The following is a 22,506-nucleotide window of genomic DNA, read 5'->3' as shown; positions in this document are numbered from 1 at the left end:
AAAATTTGGGGAAACAAAAAAAAGAAAAAATGCCATTGTTTGGTGACAACCACAATTGTAGCCTTGTTTCAGATTGCGAGATACTCAAGTTGGAGGAACATGAAAGGGGAATTTGCTGTATGGAGAGAGTTGAAAATACCTGTTGTTATACTTCTGGTTTAACAAATCACTCATCAAAGGTCTGCCTCTGTGGCGGCCACATGTCGTTCAAGTGAAGGAGAATCTTCATTGTATTTTATCACCTAAATGAAAATGAAACAGCACAGCAGTATATAATTCGCAGCTCCCGAAACATTTCACTACAACACATAATAACCTCCACCAAGCTGAAATCTAAAAAGCTAGTTTTTGTTATTGATAAATAATTCACAGAAAGTATTCTGACCATGCATCTTTACACACAGTGACAGACAGTCACGGGAAACATGTGACTTAAGTGTTACTGAAGTAAAACGTACTGTTGCATCAATGTACAAACAGGTCTCCTGCATTACAAATAAAAGTTTTTAGTTTGTTTTATCTGGAAGTACATCTAAGGAGGCTTTAAAATGATTAACAGGACAGGAAAGAAGAAGAAAAAAAGTTTCGTTTGACTTCATTTTTGGGGGAAATTCTCGACGCTTTACTTTATTTTGTTTTAGTTGAACGTTGGCTAAATTGACTTGTCGGGACTGAAAAGGTTGAATGAAACCTTGTGATAACTTTAGAAGAACAATAATAATTTAGTCGAGTAGAAACTATAGGAAACAGGGGGATAACAGTTATTAACATAAATAAATTCTGAAGTATGTTTTGTAAATATTGAGTGTATACGGAGCACCGCACAGAGAAGTCATCTCAAGTTTGGGGAAAATGGTGTTCACAAATGTTTTTACTATGAGTGTCCTACTTGACTGTAAATATTATGATGTATTATTTGTCTTCATAAAGACAACTTTTAGTTCTCCTCTTCTATCAGTTGAAACAAAATAAAAGTAGCAAAATTGATTTCCCAGTTCTGCCCATATATTTTTCTTAAAAATCCAAAAGGATCTTCTGTTGTTATCGGAGTTGTTGAGAACCGACTGGCCTTTGATAGAGTCGACCTTTCTCTATCAAAGACATCGTGTCACCTTGTGTTCTTTGAGAACTAATTACAAATTAAACACATGCGGTAATTTAAAAGATTAATGAGAATATTAAAAAGCTTCCGTTTCAGCGAAGGGGTCCCTTTTGTCTCCTGGATTTCCATCTGGGCCCCTGAAAAGCATGAAATGGATCATAATCATTGGTTAACATCCGAAACTGATTGTGGCGCTGCAATTACACGACAGATACCTACAAACACACAGATTTAGTTCATCTACAATATATCATGATTTTATGATATTATAATATTATATATTATATTAGTGTGAATAAATAACTTTAAGCAAAACTGTTGCAGTGTCTGTATTAATTTTTGTTTTTTTTAGGAATTTTCAGACAGTAGTTCTACAGACTATTTTGCATTGTTGTTGGCCTCCAGTGAAAAGTGAGAAAACATAAATCAACAGTAATCAACCGAGTTGCATTAACAGTCCTTAAAAAAATTAAAATAAAAAAAAGGCTGCGTTCGAAAGATGGAGAACATCGATGTAAAGCTTGCCAGAGTGAAATGCAAAGTTGAGGACGAGGCGGTAAAGTTTTCATGTGAAACTCTAGAATTTAACCTTCTGTTCAAAGCCTGAAGAAACAAGTGTTTCAGTAATGTATTTTTAATCCCTTTCAAGGAAAACAAACGAAAGCTCAACTTGTCCTCTCTTATTTACTCTGTGATAATGTTGTTTTAACATGTTGTCCTCAGCAGCACTTGTATACTTGGTATTCATGCTGTCCATCAGCAGACAGTTGAGCTCCTTTTCCACACTGAGAGCCTGGCTGGTTCAGCTCTGCAGACTGAATGGACCCACTCTTCAGTGCCAACGACTGCAGCAGGCAGGTAGCGAAGGCTTTTCAAGGCCAGCCTGCATCAATCAACTTAGGTAGAGGGCTCTCTCTGTAATTGCCAACTATTACAATATGCGGTACGGGGGGGGGGGGGTTCAACACTATTTTCAACACGATGAAATGGCATCAAGGCCTCCTCTCACATCCAGTGATAATTGAACAATTAAACTTTAGCGTACAAATTACCTCTTCATATGGCATAAATAATTACAGAGGCAGGCCAGTCACAAAGAAGACTCTCTGGGGTCAATAGGTTTTACAGACTTTCATGCTTCATTTTTGAGCTCAGGTTTAACCGAATTTATTGTATCAAAGGGAATTATTAGTCATCAGTTTTGCTAATAATTTTGCATGCAGCACTTTGGCAAAAACGGACACCCCCCCCCCCCAAAAAAAAAGGGGCTATTTTACCTCATTTCTACATAACTATTTGGCAAACCTCTTTTCAGCAACCAGACTTTTTCAGGTGAAATGGTCCTAATTATACAGGTGATTGAGACCCAGGGATATTTTCAGACCATTTACTTCAGGTCATGCAACTGCAACCCCCATTAAACATCTTGATTAGACAGGATTTAAATCACCCCGTTTGATTGGGGCAGTTAAGCTCTTTATACTCTTCACTGTAAAATGCTAATTCACTCCGAAACGAATGGGCACGAATCCTCAGAGAGCATATGGAGAATCTCTCGTATTAATAATTCAAGGCAAATGAGCAAAAATTAGTGAGCGAGTGTCAGCGATGTCGTGCGGCCATTACTTCAGCAAATGAGATATTTGATTTGAAAGATTGAAAATGGAAATATCTATCAGTGTGAAAACTCATCTTTTTTTTTTTTTTCTACAGTGCAAGAAACTACCATTTTCTTGTACATAACAGCATGATTCTGCCAAACACATGAAATTCATACCACTATTGCACTCTAGATTATGTTGTTTCTTTGTGCCGAGGTCACCAAGCCCTCTATACAATAGTAGTTAAGCCCCCAAGCATGAACTCCGGTGCCTAATTACACTTTAGACGAGACCTGAAAGCCCTCAGAAACTCCAGACACATGCAGTGGAGCTCTCCAGGTGCATTAGGTGAAAATGACATTAATACTGACAATGGTAGACACAAGGCTTCAGGAGCTACTTGAAGGATACAGTGGACCTGAAAAGAGCCCATATTTCAGTCCACGACAAAAGGCTGACGACAACGACATGGGTTTTATGGCAGCGCCATGTATAATGTCAATAAGAAACCATAAATGTATGCATTCTACGCATTCGGTGAGCCAAAGGCCGAAAAGAACATTAAATGTACCAGGGTAAAGTTTGGTGCACTTCGTGACAAGGTCTGACACCAGAAACTCCCTCGGACAGTCAGAGATGAAACAGATTATGAATTTGATATTAACGCCAACCACAAAGGCCAAACTAGGAGCACGGAGCACATTTAATATATAAACGTGGCTGCTCACACACAGAAGTCATTTGCAAGTTCCAATACAAGATGATTATATGTGTTGATATATCAAGGCAGGAGATGAAAATGATTGGAAATGTATCACGAGGTGGTGATTGTAGACAATATTAAACTGCACAAAGGAGCTTTTGTTCTCGAATTCCTGCAGCAGTTCAGCTAGTATTGCCTCTGCTTTAATTTAATATCTATTTATTTTACTCCATTGTATGGGTTTTATTGAGGTTGCGCCTGCTTTATCGCCCCGATCTAAACCAGAAGTGAAGGTCAGGAGAGGCAGAGTGCCTTTGTTTATTGGCTTCCATTGAGCCCATATGAGCAGATTTGGCTATCTGCTCTTGATATTAAGCTCTTTCATAGTATTTTCTGCTATCTGGATATTGTTTATCACCACATTGAGATATTCACTGTGTATTTACTGCTGAATTAAATATTCTTCATCACTTTTGTAATATCCTCTTTGCAGGCTCATGCAGGATGTGAGAATCCTGTTGGATGTGCCCGAAAATCCTCTCGAGCTCAGGAAAAAGAAAACACAATATACAGTATATTTTATCTGTGTCTTCTCGTATGATGTGAAATGCAAAATCCTTCTATCAGAAAACCTCTCTACATTATTGTGAAATCTGCATTTTGTACTCTGAAGGGTCACCAAGGCTAAGTGGGGATAAAACCTGTAAGTTTGTGACTCCTTAATGGGCTAAATCTAAATCATAACATTATTCATATTGGATATAATTGGTTATTATTAGACAAGAAGCACACACCTTCCGTGAGTGTTTTTTTTGTGATGAGCATGTGGTCATCTGATTTACAATAGAAATTCTCAAAAATGTTGACAGGCTGAGGTTCAAAACTTACTATTGACCTTGGGAATGGCAGCCTGACGATAAGATCAATTCAATTCATTACCTTTACTGGGGCTTAAAATCATATGATTCGATTTTACATCATTGGATGCCCCCCCCCCCCCCCCCCCAGTATTATTTTATAACTCCATAACAACTTAAAAAAAAAAAAGATTATGTGATGTAATCAAAATCTCCAGAACAGCTACTAAATGTACCTGGAAGTAGGACTTTTTTTTTTTTTTTTTTTTTTTTTAAATCAGCTGGAGATACAAGGTTTTCATCAGGCAGAGAAACTAGAGTCTAATATTTATCAGAGCGATTGCACGTGATACTACCGACTTGTTTACATTGAACCTAAAATAAATTTCAGTGCATGACTTTTTACGAGTACTGAGCGACCGTATTTTTTTTTTTTTTTCCCACACTGAGCATTTCCAATGCGACTATTTCTTCCGCCACCGCGTCGTCAGATCGATTCTCAGTGCAATAAGCGCTACCTGAACATCACGTGGGGAAAAATACCAGGAAGCGTTCCCCGAAATGCATCGTGCAAACGCTTGCAGGAGAACCGTGTGACATCTCCAGACTTCAGGTCCCCCCCCCCCGTCCCGCGCGGGCGAAATACGATGCTGCAGGTGGCGCACGTGGTGTGTTGTTTACCTCTTCCAGGAACTCTGGCAGTGCAGCTGAAGAGGACGAGGACGAGGAGGAGGAGGAGGAGGAGGAGGAGGACGACGGGGGTGGGGGCGGTAAAATTGTGAAACAGCGTTCCTGGATAGAGTTACGTTGCTCAGCATTTGGAAAAAGACACGTCATTAACGCCGGAAAAATGTCGAACTGAATGTCCTCATTTTCTCCTCTTCAAAAGGCAATTTTAAACAGCGCGAGACCTCTAAACAGTACGTATGTTTTCAATGAGAGCCGTAAAGCGAGTTCGGCGTGCAGGTTTTGGGTTTTTTTTTTGTTGCTCTTTTGTTCTCTCCCCCAGGGGTCTACAAGTTCTTCCAAGTATCGTCAACAAAGATGTTAACCCTCGATGTAACGTTGCTTTCGATGTATAACGACAATGGTGGAGACGTGGAAGTAGTGCTTTCCGTTCAATTTGTTGAGCTGAGAATTGATTCAGCTGGAAAAAAAAACAACAACAACAAAAAAAACCCACGTTGAATATGCTAATCTTCTTCACAAACATGTTGGATTTGTCATTTGGCATCATTGTCACTGCACTGCAGTACATATAAGTAGAACCAGACGTGGATACAGACAAATTATTTTCCTCAGCCGCATTGTTGTTTTTTTTTACAGTATTCGTCTCTTCTAAACTGCTGATTTATAGTGTTCATCTGTTTTATTTTGATTTCCTTTTCTCTTTCTCTTTTTTTTTTTCTTTTTTATATGAAGGCTAGAATGTTTACTCCATTTCATCCCGACTCCGAAGCTTCAGACAGCGCCCCGGGCCGCAGTCCAAAGCAGTCGCCAACACTGCCTGAGTTTTTCCGACATGTCGTGTAAGTATTAAGTAAGCTCAAAGCCGCACAAAACAGGATTTTTTTTTTACAATAACAGTGGGTTTTGTGGCCAAAAAGTGAAATGAGTCACTCTTAGTGAAGAACCCGTGAAGAAGTATTACCAAACCGTGGTTCCCCTCAGCTCAAGGAGGCATTTTACCTTCTTTGAGCTCATTGTTTTTGGTGCGAGGCCTGTAAGATTACCGTTTTGGTTTTGACCCTGGTAAAGCTGCCGTTTGCAACCTGCCCAGCACTGAACAGAATGACGAACTACAAACACGGTCGAGCATTTAGCAAGTAAAGAGCCAGATGTTTTTTTTAGGAGGTGGTGGAGACAGAAATGGGGCTAAAAGGAGACTGAATACTGGAACAGGCAACTTTCACCGCATTCACTTTAAAAACTGTTAATACTTCAGTGTTGTGTTTACAGTTTGTTCTGCTGCAGCCAAGTGGCCACAAACAAACTAACTTGTGCACCTTTAGCTTTGTTGTACTCATAAAGTTTACATGTGCACAAAAAAACAAAAACAAATCTAATGTCGTCTGTAGAAAACTTACCGGGCTGAGAAAGGAAGACATTTACTGCAATCTGCGTATCCCTGACCAGTTCAAGACAGCCAATGATGACATCAACATTGTTGTCCTCACAGGTTGGTATCTGCAATGAAAGGCACATGTATAAATGACGTTGCTGTTGCGGCATAAGATTCAGTATCACCTTCTCCAGATGTTTAAGGCCGGGTACAGTTACGAGAGCGATTGAATTATTCCGGCCGACCTCTCTTACAGAAGACTCTCTTCTTGCTGTGACCTTACAGCATGTCACGGTAAAGCAGATTTGTTTGAGAGTTCCGAGAGCGTCTATTTCATTATTTACCGAGGTATCTGTTTGAAAATATCACAATAGCGAAATACATTCCAGAAATGTTTTGTATCACAATACACTGCATAGTACGATTTAAAATGACATGCCCTGATGGAACGTTTCATCCACATCGCCCACTCCTACTTCATACTTCTAATCTTTGACTCTGTTCAAATCAGCGACTTAAATTTGCTTTAGGAAAAGATTGACTCCAGTACTAGTGGTGTAACATTAGTATCTGAAGTGTGCAAATTTTCACTTGATGTTTTTTTTTTTTTTTTACCAAGGCCAAGGGATCTTCTGCATAGATGTAAAACCCTGGAAAGGCACAGTGTCGGCTCACAACCAAAAGTGGCACATGCAAGTGTCAGAAGAGGACCAAAACTTTACCAATACCTGCATTGAGCAGATCGACGATCCCCTCAAAGCTATCACGGTAAAAAAAAAAAAAAAAAAAAGGACACATTTAGCTGAAACGGGCCAATAACCTCATGAAAACCTAAATGTCAAACTGTCTGGCACACTTACGTCCAAGGTCCAACCAATTGTCCAATCTGCTGTTTTCATCCAAACTGTAGCCGGGTTAAGAGATTCTGAGTCACCATAACAATTTATATGGAAATTTCAAACACTACAGCAGGGCCTCCTAAACTTCCCGAGTGGGCACTCTTCATCTGAAAGGCCATAATTATGTTCCTGGGTTGACGGGGGTGGGGTGGGGATAGGAGGGGTAAAAGCAGGCAGGTGCCTAAACACAGCTGTCACCTTATGTGCCTGGGTCTGTTACGAGTCATTCATTTCCATTTCTATAGATGCTAAATTCGGACTGAAAGCTTGACAGAACAGTCTGATGGCAAACACACACTGACTGCATTATTGAAATAGTTCTGCTTGAATTGGCTCTATTAACTTCATTAATCTACACAAAGCAGATGGAGCTCGACTGTGTGCCAATTTAAGGTTACATCATTTTTTTAAATGGGTCCTCTTGGAAATTCACAAGTGGACATTTGCATTGCCGCTTAATCAATTTATTTAAAGTGCAGAATTACTGAGCCTCGTGGTCTTTTAGGTCATCATATAACAGGAATGTTGAGACATCCCATGAATGTGAGCGTATGCCTAAAATATTCACTGTTCTGGGTTCAAAAAAACAAAAAAACTCTCAGGAGTTGGTTTGATAATACTGAAACCGTTAGTAGGTTTACCGATCAAGAGAACATATAAAAAAAAAAATCAACAGTTAACTACTTTTTAACTTTGATGTATTATTGTCAATTTTGTGATGATGAGTTTAAAAACATCACTATGTGTTCAGGTACTAACTATAAGCGTGCTCTTTCTCCAAAACTATCTTTGAATGACAAAAGAATCAAAAGTTCCAAAACATTCTCTTCTTTTTTTCCCCCCGCGAGTACAAGAAATTTACTTAAAAACAATAGTCTATAATCTGCAAAAGTATGACTACACCTAAAACTATTCAAAGAAAAAGTAAACACGAGTACAAGTCTGACCATGGATTCAATACCAGGTTTTCGCACTGCAGATTTTTGCTGCTACAGACGCCAAAGATAAAAACAAATAGAAAAATGCCAATGCCTCCCAATGTGTGACCGTCTCTTCTAGACCAAGACCGCTAACTTGTGTAGCTATTTGAAGAGGAGTGGAGTGTCTGTGCGCCAAAGTCTCTTCGTCCCCAGGGTCATCTTCCTCTCTCCAGACTGTGAGCTGGATGAGGAGTTGAGGAAGAGGAGGGAGCTGGTCTCCCACAGCCAGATAGAGGACTTCCTCAGATCTTTCAAGGAGGGCTACATGGCCTGGATATCAGATGCTCTGATTCCCTCCTGGATATCTGGTGAGTGGGTTCTTTAAAAAAAAAAAAAAAAAAATGCATTAATTCTGTCAATGTTTTAATAACCTGCACAAATAAACAATTTAAAGTGAACAAAATATTCCAACAGCACTTCATACTAAAATAAAGCTGTTTCCAAAATGATTCCAATGAACATATCGTAACTGACTGGTAATCAAACTTTCAGGTCAGTTTGAGACATTTTTTTTTGGATTAAATTAAGCCGGGGTTCAGTTAGTCTGTTCTTTTTTTTTGTTCTGCAGGTAATATGTCGTACAGGCAGATGGAGTCAGTGCGGGAGGTCCTGAGGAGGGTAGGAACCTGGGATCTGGTGCGGCTGCACTGTGGCGAGCAGTTGAAAGGAGACTACCGGAGCTGCCAGTACATCGCTTTCAACCGCCAGGAGACGGACACACTTGAGTTTTCCAGAGTCAAGGCCCTGTCTGCTGATTCGCTGTGGGCCCTGCTGGGACACGCTCCTCAGGTCAGTCCACTCCCCTGGTTCTGAGGAGCCAAACCGGGACTATAAGTACCGTTTGTAACTGACGGCTGAATGCTGCGTCAGAGGCTCCTAGTTAAAGTGAAGCATAATGTCCTCTAGAACCAGCAGGTGGCAGTAGTACTTTATAACTGTCTAATTCAGCTTTTTAGTTATACCACTCTTGTTCTGGCAACTGTAAAAACACAGATTTCATGCTAAAGACCACAGAACATGACACTAATTTTACAGTTATTTTAATACAATTAGGGCCATTTTTTAATTGAAAACTGAAAAACAATTACTGTATAAACATGAGAGTAAGTGATTGGAGTGCAATTTGATCAAGAGCCATTCAGTTAAAGGAAATTTCAGGTTTTAGTTTTTTTCAACACACTACAGAGAGATCATATTTAATCATCAAGTCAAGCCCACCTAGTTACGATGTTTGTGGAAGTAAAGCGGTTATATTTAATGAGCCCTTTTCCAAAAATCATTTTTATTTCACAATACAGAAAGAGCTAAAAAGGGCATTTTTATTTAAAGCCCATTTGGGCACCTTTCCTCCAATGTGCTCTCAGATTATTTCCATGAACTCTCCAAGTGTTAATTACTGCCTTAACTCTTCGGCTTCCTATCGAGTCGTGTCATTCTACCTGCTCGCAAAGTACTTATCAGCTCACTTCCATCAAAAATCGCAGTCAAAAAAAAGATAGATTTGAAGTTATTTGCACTGTGAGATCAGTTGATGTTTTGGATTATTTTGTTTATTTCATTGCAAGGGAATGAATGAATTAGATTTGAATTTAAAGGTCGTCTCAACAGATGCTGTGACAGGAAATCTTAAATGTAACTATGGTACTGAATGTAAAGGTTATCTGTGACATAGTTGGATTATAGTGACATTTTTAACTAAAACCTTTTTGGCGATGGTGGCTCAGCGCTGCTCGTCGGTTAATTTGTTGATTTAAAGGAAATGTTTAAGACCAGTGAGTATGACCCCGGCTCAGCATCCATTACTGATTCACACCCAAACACTCAGCCTGGGCTTTCCATACAAGCCCACTCAGGCTTTAGTTTGCCCACCCCCCAACATGCAGACTGTATGTACTCTCCCCTCTCGCCTCCAGCTGCTGTGTATTTGATACATGACCCAACAGTCATTAGACGGTCTCCAGCGGGCCCTTTTCTAGCCCAGGGGGACACACACAGCGATGACAAAATATATTATTTTCAAAGAAATATTTGTAAATGGAGGCAGTGCAAAGCAAACCTGCACCCCATATTTCACACAAAAATGTGACTTGGAGAAAGATATGGGCAAAATGTTGTTGAGATATCTTTCCTTTTTTTTTTTTTCCGCAGCGCATCAGTTATCAGCTTCCAGTTATTTCAATGCAGTAACCACCAGGGAAAATACATTTTGCCACTGGATTTTTACAATAAATATTTTAAGAATTTGCTCCTTTGGATTCACTGACTTCCGTCACCTACTCTGTCTTTCGGAGAGAAAAAAAGAAGAAGAAGGAAAAAAAAAAAAAAGCTCTTTGCTCGTGTGCAGCAGCTGCAAGGGGAAACATGGGGGGTGGCAAGGAAACCTGATAGCTCCCTCAGGCATATTTCCAGGGCCCAGAAATAATGCATGCTTTTGATTTGTGACTTGTAAATACACAGGCTAGAAGATCTGTGATATGACCTACAGTTTCACTCGGACATCTGTTTGGTTGCAAGAAGTGGCACCAGATGCATTTACAAAACCACCGTGGAAGCACTAGGTGTGTTTTCTGTGAGCTCAGGCAATTACTCTGCGGAGAATGGGATGTCTACATGCCCCAAAGTGGAGAATGATTGAGTAGAGTGGCTGTAATTTATTAATTATGGTCTATATTCTTAGACCACGGTTCTGGCTTCATTCAATTTGTATGGATTGTGGGGTAATTACAGTGTGTGTGTGTGTGTGTGTGTGTGTGTGTGTGTATTAGGGAGAGACGGAAAGAGCTGAAGATCCATTGATGTCATAATTTAAAGTGCAGGTTAAATGTGTCGTCTTTGTGTCGTCCCCTATTTGGATATTTGACTGTTTTGCGAGGCCTTTACACCAGTTTACAGAGTCCAGTTCAGTCGGGAGGAGCTGGCGAATTTTTAAAAAGTTTCCATCACCATATGCAGCGTGTTCACTAATTGCGTGGCTGACAAGCAACAATTATGTCCCTTCGACCGTAACTTGACTACACGGCCCTGTCAGCTGATTAATAGGACCAGGCGAAAAGCTGCAAATTCACAGACAACATCTCGGCTAACCGACAATGGTACAAATAATCAGATCTCGGTTGCCGGAGATACATCTCGTCTCCGTGACAGGCTACAGATTCCACACAAATGTAGCTTGTTAATTTAACTCCACACTGACATTCCTCTCTGTTTGGCCATCTCCCCGGCTGCACGCGTCACGGGCCTGTAATGGACAGCCTGGTGCGCTCGGTGCTTAGCACAGAAAAGGCAGCGAGGGGAGACATCAACTGCTTTGTGGTGTTAATGAATGGAGGCACACAAAAGGCCAGGAGCAAGCCATTTACAAAGCCTGCAAATTCTGCTGCCTAAATAGATAACATTGGCAGCCACTGTGGCTTTTTGGTCTTTTTTTTTTTTTAATTTATTTTTTAAGTGAAGAAAAACAGTATGGGGCCATTTGAAGTAAATACATGCAGTACCCATTAATGTTACTTATAAACCCCTCATAATAATCATTAGCAAATATGGCCAGATCCTACGTATGCTGCGTAACCAAGAAATGATATACCAGAAATGATGACCATCTGTAATTCCACTCGGTCTCTGCACTTATCAAAAAGTCCAATATTTTCATCTAACGGTTGCAAAATGTAGAAAAGCAAGTTGTTTCGCAAAAAAAAAAAAAAAAAAAAAAAAAAGTGAAATTTGATTGTTAATTTGAGATTGTCAGTCCCGTCAAGTGGCCGACTAAACCTGGTGAAAGATGATGTCTGTGTTAAAGAAAAGTTTCAGGGGGAAAGTTTTCTGATGGATTTCCTAGAAAGGAAGATCTACCGGTTGCACGCGATTTTCTACAAAACTGAAAATTGTGTGGCAACTACCTGGATGTTCAGATTTCTGTAATTGCAGGATCGCTCTCGAAAGGAAACTAGAGTTGGAAATAATTTGCACCAGAGTGTGTGTAGGAAGCTACAGAGGAAAACTAACCATGCAATTACACATGAAAAGAGTGCTGCAGAATCACAAGTGTCTGTAATGAACTAGTGAAGACACCAGCACTTATACAGTGGAAGGCAATGATGAAAGCTGCCTTGTAATAGCGTGTGATTAAACTTGGTAAAATCTATTTTTTCGCCCGAGCACAAAGCCACAGTGAAGAGTCCCGTGGAGAGATTCTGCATCTGTCAAGTTGAAGATGACTCAATGTGTTTCCTCCAAATTTATCACCCAGCATGCAATACCAGTCGTTTGAGGGCTCTTCAAGCGCTCTTTTGTTAATTTAGTTAAACATCAACCGTTAGCGTTCATGTTTTACACATTCCTACTTAACACAGGTGGAGCTTGAGTTTCAGTAAATTTGAATACATGTTTAAAATAAAGCTCCAAACCATTAATATTCATTAGAAAATAATTCCTTTGAATGTGGAATGAGCTGGGGTGTGAAAGACCGAGTACGTCTATGAGACAACTCGTAAAAATTGTTATATGGTGTACTGAATGCAAAAAAAAAAAAAAAAAAAAAAACAGGTGTATTTATAGGGTTTGGCAGCATGGTTGAATCAACAACATATTTAAATGTATATCTAATATGAATACGTCATGAGTATTAGCAAGAGTGTCAAAATAATCACGTCACATTTAAAAGAAAATGTATATTTATCAGAAATAATAAGTTGACTGACAGAAATTCAATCTGCAATTCTTTTTTTAGTTAAAATGTTTTTTTGGGGGGGGCAGGTAAAAATGTCAAATTCTAGTTCGAGCTTCTTCTGAGAAATAGATGCGTTCCTTTGTAATGTACAATACTAAGATGAATATTTTGGGGTTTTGGGCTGTTCGTTACATAAAACGAGCAATCTGATGACATCATTTTGGTCTCTGAGAAACTGTGATAGGGTGATTTTCTGACGATTTTGTTACATTTTGTCACAGATAAAGCAATTAAATAAAAGAAAATAATCAGCAGGTTAATCTGCAGAGAAAATAATCATTAGTTCGGTCCCTAATGATACGATCATATAATCACAATACAGCTCCATTGAAATTCAGAAAACAGTACCGAATTATTGCACAGCCCTATTAAATAGCATATTGAATACAAGCTTCAATGAGGATTTTTTTTTTTTTTCCAATTAATGATTCTCCTGACATCTTCCAATTTGGCATTAAATGCTGGTTTTAGTATCTAACGGAAACTTTTCTTTAGTCAGTGGCCGAGATGTTAATTTTATCTCCGTAAGCTCAGTTATCAGTTTTGTGGATTCAGGATATTACAGTGATCCCCACAGTATAGGCTCCAAGATATGATCAATAGGGATTCATGAATAATGAAGAGGCCGAGTGGAGCAGAGGCACTTAATTACAGCTTCAAAAGCCATTCTCGTTAATTGAGGAGAATAAAGGTGGTGAAGTGGACTGAATGGCAGCGTTACAATATTTTATGACTTTTTTTTTTTTTTTTTTAATACACAGCTGGAAAACACGAGCTGCTAACTGGCAAGTTCTCCACCGTGTTCTCCCCTCAATGCATATTTGTTTTTGGACATTCAGTATCATAGTTTATTTTGCCCCGGCCACCTGTGAGCAGAGTATCGTTCTTTTAATGTAAAGGCTAATATGCTGCATATCCAGACAGTGTGTGGCTTCTGTGTGCAGCAGATACAGTATATAATTGACAGCCCTGCCATCTGTTACAGTTATGTGAAATTATGGATAAACTAGTTAACAGACACTTTGGCCCATTGTCTGTTGTTTTGATAATCACCCTTAATAACAGACAGCATCAATATGGTCTTTAAACCTGATTTGGGAGTTAATGGAGTCAGATGGGGGCAGTCAGTGTATGCTCTGGGGGTAATGCTGTTAGAGATGTTCGTAAAGAACAAATTAAATCAGTCATAGATTGTGCCCTCTCAAGTCAGCCAGACGACCAGACCTATTGAGGAGAAAAAGGAGGGGATTCATATTTTAACCTCTCGCAGAAAATGCACTTATGCGGATGGAAATAAAGTCAGAGCTGGGTGACTGCATGTAAATGGGTATTGCCGAGAGTCTAATGGCTTCCTGTTAGCTCGGGCAGGTTGTTTGGAAGCAGAGACATTCAGAACTTAACCAGCCATTTTTGTTTTGTTTTTGTTTTTTTGTTTTTTTTGCTTGAGACAAATGTGGTTATTGACGTAGACGGTAATGTCAGCAAGCCAAAGTTGAGGCATCTTAATGGATGGCACACATCTGGAGCACATAAAAGTTCAGTGATGAGTATTTGAAGTATGAAGTACTGTATGGCGCAAACTAGGGACTGATGCCATTTTCGGAGTTAGGTTACTGCCTCTAGCCCTGAAACAACTATTCAATTACTAGATGAGGGTGGTCAACTGGCATTTTTTTTTTTTTTAACAATAGTTTTGATGACATAGAAACCTTCAGGAAAGATTTCAACAGAATATGCTAAACAGTCGCCGCTTCCAGATTCTCGTACCTGCGAATTTCCCGCTTTTCTCTTGACTTCTATCGATGCAGATTTAATACGCGTACGTTTTCAACTCCCGCTTAGTCAAAACAATGTGAAGATTTCATCTTGTTCTCAGGGAATATGTGAAGGTTATTTTTCACTATTTTATAACCTTGACTGTTAATCAGCTAATCGAATAAATCCTCTCATGATTAATTGACGGTAAAACAGGGTTCGATCAGTTTAGCAGGAAGAGGTGCGGAGAATCCTTCTTTGCACTGATGCACCATTTACAAATTCTGAAAATTCAACACGTCAATCTGCTAAAAGAGATAACTGGAACAAATGGCTCCAGTTCGGCAATAATCTGCAATAAAAATTAAACTCACATTGGATCAATGCAGCTTCCTCCACTGCCAGTTTTACACACACGTATGTAACATGACTGCCACTGCTAATCTCATTACTACCAACACTGCTTCTTCTCAGTGGAAGATCTTGAATGTTTAGATTAGAATTGGTCCGTGGAAAAGGTTTCCAGTGTTTGGGCTCATTTTGGAATGTTTATTATACTTATTGTTTGCATCTTATTTTAGAAAATTAAAGATGCTTTGATTTAATTAGAGATTTATTAAATGGAAATACAATTTGGGCTAAATGTTACTGAATTCAATTGTGGTTTCCTGACTCGTATCAAATTGAGAACATTTTTGAAAAAGTCAAACCAGCGAGTTAATGAATCGAGTTGCATCAAATCACTGATGATGATGATGATGATGATGCAGTGATTCACGCCCCTCCAAGAAGATTAATGTATTCATCCGATGAGCCAAACCACGCGGTGTTTACCTAATTGTCTCGCAAACCATTTTTGGTCCAATTCCATGACATTTGGCTCGTCGACAAAGATGTTTGGTGCGCCAGAGGTGTGTTACTCAATGCCCCCCTCCTCCCCCCACCCGATCTGTGTCTGGTGAAACACGGCGTGGAACAAAGAGCCCGTCGTCTGAAGCCGGTGTGGTGTTACGCTCACTCAGAGTTCACCTGAAACACTGCACCCATGGCTCCAGGTAACAGCCCCTGCTGACTGATACCCCGCTGGGATTCTTTGACTTTATCAGGGGAAGAATCTGAACTTTGTGAATGGCAATACATACAGGTGGTGACACGTCCCTACCCAATTACACACAGCTCCTCACATTATTCACATTCGTCAGAAACCCTGTCAGACCTTCATGACAAATAATTGCATTCGTACAGAAACAAAAACGCTCAATCACAACGCAAAAGCCCCTGATGCACGATTATGTGTTTTATTTTCAAATGAATGAATGAATTAGGTAATTTTCTAAACCTTTCGTCACACCGGACCGGCGGTGAATCTGTGCCGTGGACTTCCAAACAGGTAAAAGATAAGGAAACCAGTGGCGATCGCTATCAGCTGTTTGTAAGAAGATGTTCCTTCTTGGAACGCAGACTGAGCTGTCGTCTTGAGGGCAAAAGGTGAACAGTGAACCGAAGGCAGGATTTATGGCTATTAGCAGACGGTAAATAAGGAGAAGGAGTTTGTCTGGTTGAAATGTGAGGAGTGATGTCATTCACATGACTCCTGCGACACTGAAAGTGAGAGGGAGCTCAGGGTAGACACTGTTAGGTGAGCTCTCAGCCCTTTGTGTGACACCCAGCCTTCGCCCCAAGGGTCTTGTCCCCGCCATGAAGTGTTATATACGCGCACGCGCACGCACGCACACACACACACACACACACACACACACACACACACACACACACACACACACACACACACACACACACACACACAGAGGCCTGTTGGTGCTTGAAACAGTCGTGAGTCTCATTCACTTGTGGACAATTCACAGGGAAAAGTGAGATGTTATTTTAGTAACTATTGATCTGTTCTTGCTGACGTGGCGGGGATTGTGCAGCTGCTGGGTGGATTGTCTGTAGACATTGCTCATTGAGTGATTTAAAAAAAAAAAAAAAAATTTTTTAATGTCAGCAGCTGCTCCGCACCGTGCTCTGCTACTGTACGTTAGATACAGTATCGTCTTCACCCTCGAAACGCTTGCCTCAAGTGGCCGAGAGGGTAACATGCGATGACAGTTCCTGTACCTGACGCACCACCTCTGCTGTACAACACCTGGCAGGCAGGTTGTCTAGACCACACAGAAATTCCCTCCTTGACTTCAAGCCAAAGATGGCAGCTCTCTTCTTTCCTGTAGCTTGGTGAATGTGGTTTTGGATGATGCTACAGAGTAGACGAGTAGATTTAAATGGCCATGAAATGCTTTTTACGTTACACTTCCTCAAGTGTTCAACGATAGGATTTCTCCAAAGAAGACCTGGCCCGTCCATTAGCGGGATTTTTACTATAAATATTACGGCTGCTCCCAAATAGTTGGCCACGAGAAAAGTGTCAGTTGACCAAATTTTCATTAGTCATTAAATCGCAGGAACGTCAGTAGATATTTTACAGATAATTTACAGAAACAGCTGTTACTGTCAATCCGAACCGTAAAGACTAGTTACCAAACACACGCATTACTTGGAATTTAAACCATCTTCTGATGCTCCAAAAACGTGACGAACTGTCGACTGTTACCTTAAATGAACATATTTTAGTCAAGTAGGAGAATCTTACGTCAGGGTTGGTCCTAATTAATATGTTATGAAAATAACATTTAGAGGACGGTGCAGCAGCACGTGCGTTTCGTAGCTTCTCGTAGTCTTTCTGAATGATTTGATCAGTTTTCCTGCTCGGTTTAGGTCTAAATATAATGCAGAACCTGTATTGAGCAGTGCCACAAAGATGGAAATACTCAACTTTATCTCCATTAAATTAGTTAAGTGGTGATGACCAACTATTATGTCTGGCTCTGAATTGTTAGAATAATTCCTCTCTGATGTCTTTGTCTTGGTTTATATGCCACCAGCTGTCACGAAACAATTTTTTTTCATGCATCCCAAATTAATAGACACTCACTCACTCTGAAGTGTCTGATGCTATTGTAATAGAAGCCATGTGGCATTCGGCCAAAGCTGCAATATAAGACACAATTGTTTTGGTTTTTTTTGTCCCCCCCCCTGTCTTTCTCCCCGTTTTTAATGCACAGTAATAAGTAAGTAAAATGGTGAAAAGATGTGTGTCTGAAATCGCAGTGGCCTTTGTTGTAGATAATTAGGTTAGCAGCAAGAGTGTGCAGGTGCTGAGGGTGTGCTGTGTGCTCGTGTTGTGTTATCGACTTGCTCATATTCGTAGGCTGTCAGGGGTGTCGCACTTCCCATCAGCCCCAAAGCTCACCAACCTCTTCACTATTAAAATGATCACTTTCAATAGCAGACAAAGGAAAGAGGGAACATATCTAGTGCAGGGTATTTTCCCCACCTCTAATGCTTATCTGCCTTTTGATGTCGGCGTAATAAAAGGCCTATTGGGCTTCCACAATGACCTGCAAAATGGACAAGGGCCGATATACTGGGCTCTGACTGTCGCTACCATTAACTAAAAGGCCCAGACATTATGGAGAGCCGGGGATGAAAGTACATGGAAAAAAGAAAAAAAAAATAATTGAAAAATTGCCTAATGCTAAAGTGAAAGAAAATGGAACTGTGAAAAGGCACTGTAATATTCTGTTATCCCCTGTAAATGCAGCCAAACAAGAGATGCAGCGAGGCATTCTTTTTGAAATGGATGTGGTTCAATTACTTGCATGTCTAAATCTAGTTAAGGCTTCCATTGTCAGGCTCGAAACATAACAGGCAGTTTTGATGCCGTGTTAAAGCGTATTATGCCCTACAACCTACATAAAATCAAGAGCGGTATGACTCCATTCAAGATGTGGAGGGGAATTAAAGCTCAGTGAGAACAAGGTTAATTTAATATTTATTCCGTTTCAGACGACCGCGTGGATCACAGCTCCAACAGAGTCGCTCAATATTTTAGCAAGCTTGAGGACAAATTTTCCCTTGTTAATTTTTTAAAGGTCATTTTATTGAATAGCTAAATGGTTCCTATGTGGTTTTAAAGTATTACCTCCCAGCAGTCAAAGAACTGATTTGTTTTACCGATACATTTAACCGAATATAACCGGAATCATTAATAAGCATGGCACAGCTGAGAACAATAGTACATCAGAAACTATTTTGCTAATCCACATCTATATACTCTCTGGGTTAAAGTTGACCTGAAGACGGACACAGATACATATTGTTCCCATTAATAAACCCGATCCCTCTTTCAACAATCAGTTGCTTTTTCTTTTCTTTTTTTTCCCCTCTTACAGGCCCACCAACTAAGCAACAGCTTGAACATGCTGAGGTCAAAGGTGAAAGTCATGAGTGTCGCTTAGCACTAAGCAGAGGTCAGCAGGACTCAGACCGGATCATGACCTCAGGAAATATCCCAAGAATACCCATGAAAAGCACCCTTGTTTTGACCCGCATAAAGACAGGAGGTTTCTGGGTAAACTCCCACTTCCCACCCTTTATCATCTGTACGTGACGTTTACTTTTTTTTTCTTTCCTTCTCTGCAGGTAACTGTTAAAATGTACGGGCGTGGCCCTCGCGGCTGGCTGGGCAAATCCCTGAACGCCACCGCCACGATCCCCGCCAACACCTCTGTGATCTTCAGGATCAGTGGCGAGGAAGCGGACGCCAAAATCCCAGCAAACACCATTCACAGCATCACACTCAGCATATGACAGTGTGTGTGTGTGTTGGATAACAGAAAGAAGATAGCCATTACAATGTGGCACTGAAAGGAGAGGAAGCATTTTTAATTACTCGTGTGCGGATGCAAAAACCATAACTCTTTGCCTTTAACTATGCAGTCTTTTGTACTTTGATATTTTTAGGACAATATAATAATTCCAAATATCTAAGCATTTATAGGGAAGGAAAAAAAAAGGAAAAAAAAAAAAAGACAAAAGTCACATTTGCCAATTTTCCTGATTCTCCCATCATCAGTGGTAATATTATGTTAATGAAGATGGTGTCAGACAATTAGCCTGATTAACTTTCTCTTGTTTTTGAAATTCTAGGGCTGGCCCACACTTTACACGACTCGTTAATTAATCATTACGCCAGCCAATTGTGTCACGTCAGTTCAGGACTCGAGTGCTTAATGCGTTAATTGTGGCGGTTAAAAAAGCGGTGGCGTCCGGCGCGGTGAAGGGCCCGAGCGTGTTCCCGCCTCGGTGGGCTCAATGGGAAGTTATTTACGGTCTGTTCAGAGAGCGTAACGGCAAAGGCGCTTTATTAATATGCCCCATTGCGCGGAGGAGATTATTGGAGAGAGCGCAGACGCAGCCACCAGCGCCATTCACAACTGTGCCGGAGTCACTTTCCATCAGTTACCGGGGCTCACGCAGCTGCGCTAACAGCTAGCAATTGTATTTACTGGGCCTGGTAGTGGCCAAAATGAAGTTATTTCCATCAAGATATCAGTGCCTTTAGCTAATCCAATAGAAGGAGCTCTCTCTGTCGATGGTATCTCTTTGCATGGCATCTCCACCTGAAACGTCATTACGCTGTACTCAAGCTCCCCCACTTCTTCAAATGTCTGTTTTACCTGAGGCACAGATCACCGGTCCCTGTGCAAGCAGCACCGTGTCGTTTGCGTTGGTGGTCGCACATTTTTCGGACCGGCCGTTTTGAGGTCTTGAGTCAGCGTCGCTTGAATTTATAAGCGTTTTGGTGAATTCGTTGTCCTTTTTGTATTTCAAACTTAAGAAGTCCTCGGGAACTGTTTTCTTCACAACACTTGGCAAACAATGTTGACGCTATCACATTACGGGAAGGACTTCAAGGAAAATGCTTTATATAAATCTGACGGGTGACGGACGCATGCAAGTCTCACAGTAATTTTGTTATATCTTAATGTGAATTTCATCCATTTTTTATAAACTGCTAGCACCTTAAGCAAAGCCAACTTAGGAAGCGCGATTGTTAATCAGGCGATTAAACTGTTTGTTTTAAGCATGGCTTTATTGACTGTTTTTTAAGTCATTGTATTTTCAAGCATTTCTATGTTTGTACTATGTGGTGTTTAAATACAAATATTCGACTATTTCACGTTGCACATAATTATTTTACACCGTTTTTGTACCAAGGTGGCCTCTGAGTGTATTTCACTTATATAATCACCGTATCCAAGCAGACCTGTAAAGGATCTGCATTAGCGAACCTCATATACAAAGACATTTGTCACTACTGAGCCATAAGGTTTCTTCAAAGCCTTATTAGGGAAATGGAGGGCATCCATCAACAGCTCACTCTGCTCTTTTGAAAGCATGCAGCACGTCTCCAGTGCGGTAAAAGACCTAAGATTAAGAATGGATGACTGGCCACAGGGACAAAGAAAACTCTGTTGGGCAGCGTGGTGGCGACCGGGAGGGGAAGCTGAGCGGAAATGGACATGGAGATCAGACCAGAACAGAGTGTGACAAGGTAACAAGGTAAAATGATCCAGGCTGCAGTTCCTCTGGAAACTGAATCAATGAGGGTTCTGTTGGAAATGGAAATCCTCTGGATATCTCGTTTGGGTGAATCTATGGCAGAATAAAATCAGCTGTGAATATACAGTTGTCCTTTTTAGGACACGCACACGTCAATTAACCTACGGATAAGCGTTTGACCATCTGTAAATTTTGCCGTTGAACCGGTACACCCTGAAAGTGGAGTGAAAAAGACTCCCGACCCAGCAGTAAGAGCAATTGTCCAACTTTGACCTCTAGCTATTTGACATGGTCCCCGGGGTGTCCTGGTCAGCTGACTCTTTTGACCTTTTCATTGTACAAGACATGGAAACGGACACGGAGGATGGAGCCCTCTCAAGTGACATAGCCTATGTGAAGAAATGAACTTCCGTCTCAGCCAGCCATTCAGTTCCTGCACCGCAGCGCTGCGTTCATGTGGGTCAGTACTCGAGGACAAAACTGTTTTTCCTCTCCAAATTATTTGCTGCACTTCCTTTCACCTGCTTGATCACAGATGCAGTTTGACAGTCAAATTTGGTTTAACCCCGATATGTGAACTCCCCATCTTCTGTGATTTTGCTGCTTCAGCTCAACTAACTCGAAAGGTTCTGATGAGGCGGAGGTCAGCGCGCTCTTTTTAGTTGCAATATTTTCTGAGAAGCGAGCCTGTTTCATCTGCAAAGGGCCCTCGAGATAAAATGGTGTTGTACTGAGAGTCTGACCCTATGAGAAAAGCTATGTTTACTGTAAGTGGAGAAATAGTTAGGGACGACTCTTGGCTCTTGATTGAGCCCCAACACAAACACTCTGAAACACCCAACAGGCCTGAACTGCCTGAAAATGTACAGTATATTCAGCAGTTAGCACAGCTGCCCGTGATCACAGCAGCTGTTGTTGCTCCAGTTTTCCCCAGTTTTCAAAAAAAAAAAACAATATTGGACTGGACTTAAAACAAAACAACTCTTTTTCTCACGGAAATCTGCTATGTGGTCACACATATGCTACCTTTGATTTTTGAGCTCTCCACCTCAAGAGATTTTTGTCCTCACCCCAATATTATGGCGATGAACAGAATCTTTCCTGAGCCGGTCACAGCGCTGACAAAAGCATAATTGTTGTAGTTCACAATTTTTGAAGTGGGATATTTTTATTTCTGAAGTGTTGAGGTGCTATAATTAGACTATTTTTGCTGCTTTACCTTGCCGTCAGCCAGCCCCCTTCCTGCTGTATTCCTACCTATAAACCCACCTATGCCGCACACTGTAGTGTCTGAAAGGGGTGAAAATCTTTAAATATTGCATACATTAATGCATATATTGATTGATTTTTTTTTTATTT

The 22,506-nt window shown here is 40.6% G+C and overlaps 1 protein-coding gene across 1 annotated transcript; it reads left to right on the top strand.

Moving 5' to 3' along the window:
• Positions 1-5,011: 5,011 nt before the first annotated feature.
• Positions 5,012-20,761, top strand: LOC138617153 (uncharacterized). Its single transcript, XM_069691915.1, has 7 exons — positions 5,012-5,183; positions 5,686-5,792; positions 6,342-6,442; positions 6,945-7,093; positions 8,284-8,512; positions 8,773-8,993; positions 19,225-20,761. Exons 2-7 carry the CDS (start codon positions 5,692-5,694, stop codon positions 19,390-19,392), a joined length of 969 nt encoding a protein of 322 aa, XP_069548016.1. The 5' UTR covers positions 5,012-5,183; positions 5,686-5,691; the 3' UTR covers positions 19,393-20,761.
• Positions 20,762-22,506: the final 1,745 nt, after the last annotated feature.

The sequence above is a fragment of the Brachyistius frenatus genome, unplaced genomic scaffold (assembly GCF_029030835.1).
Source record: "Brachyistius frenatus isolate BFR_SWC_R1_liver_20210118 unplaced genomic scaffold, ASM2903083v1 Contig_11, whole genome shotgun sequence".
NCBI lineage: Eukaryota > Metazoa > Chordata > Actinopteri > Embiotocidae > Brachyistius > Brachyistius frenatus.
The sequence above is the reverse complement of the archived record's forward strand: the minus strand, read 5'-3'. Positions and strand labels throughout refer to the sequence as shown.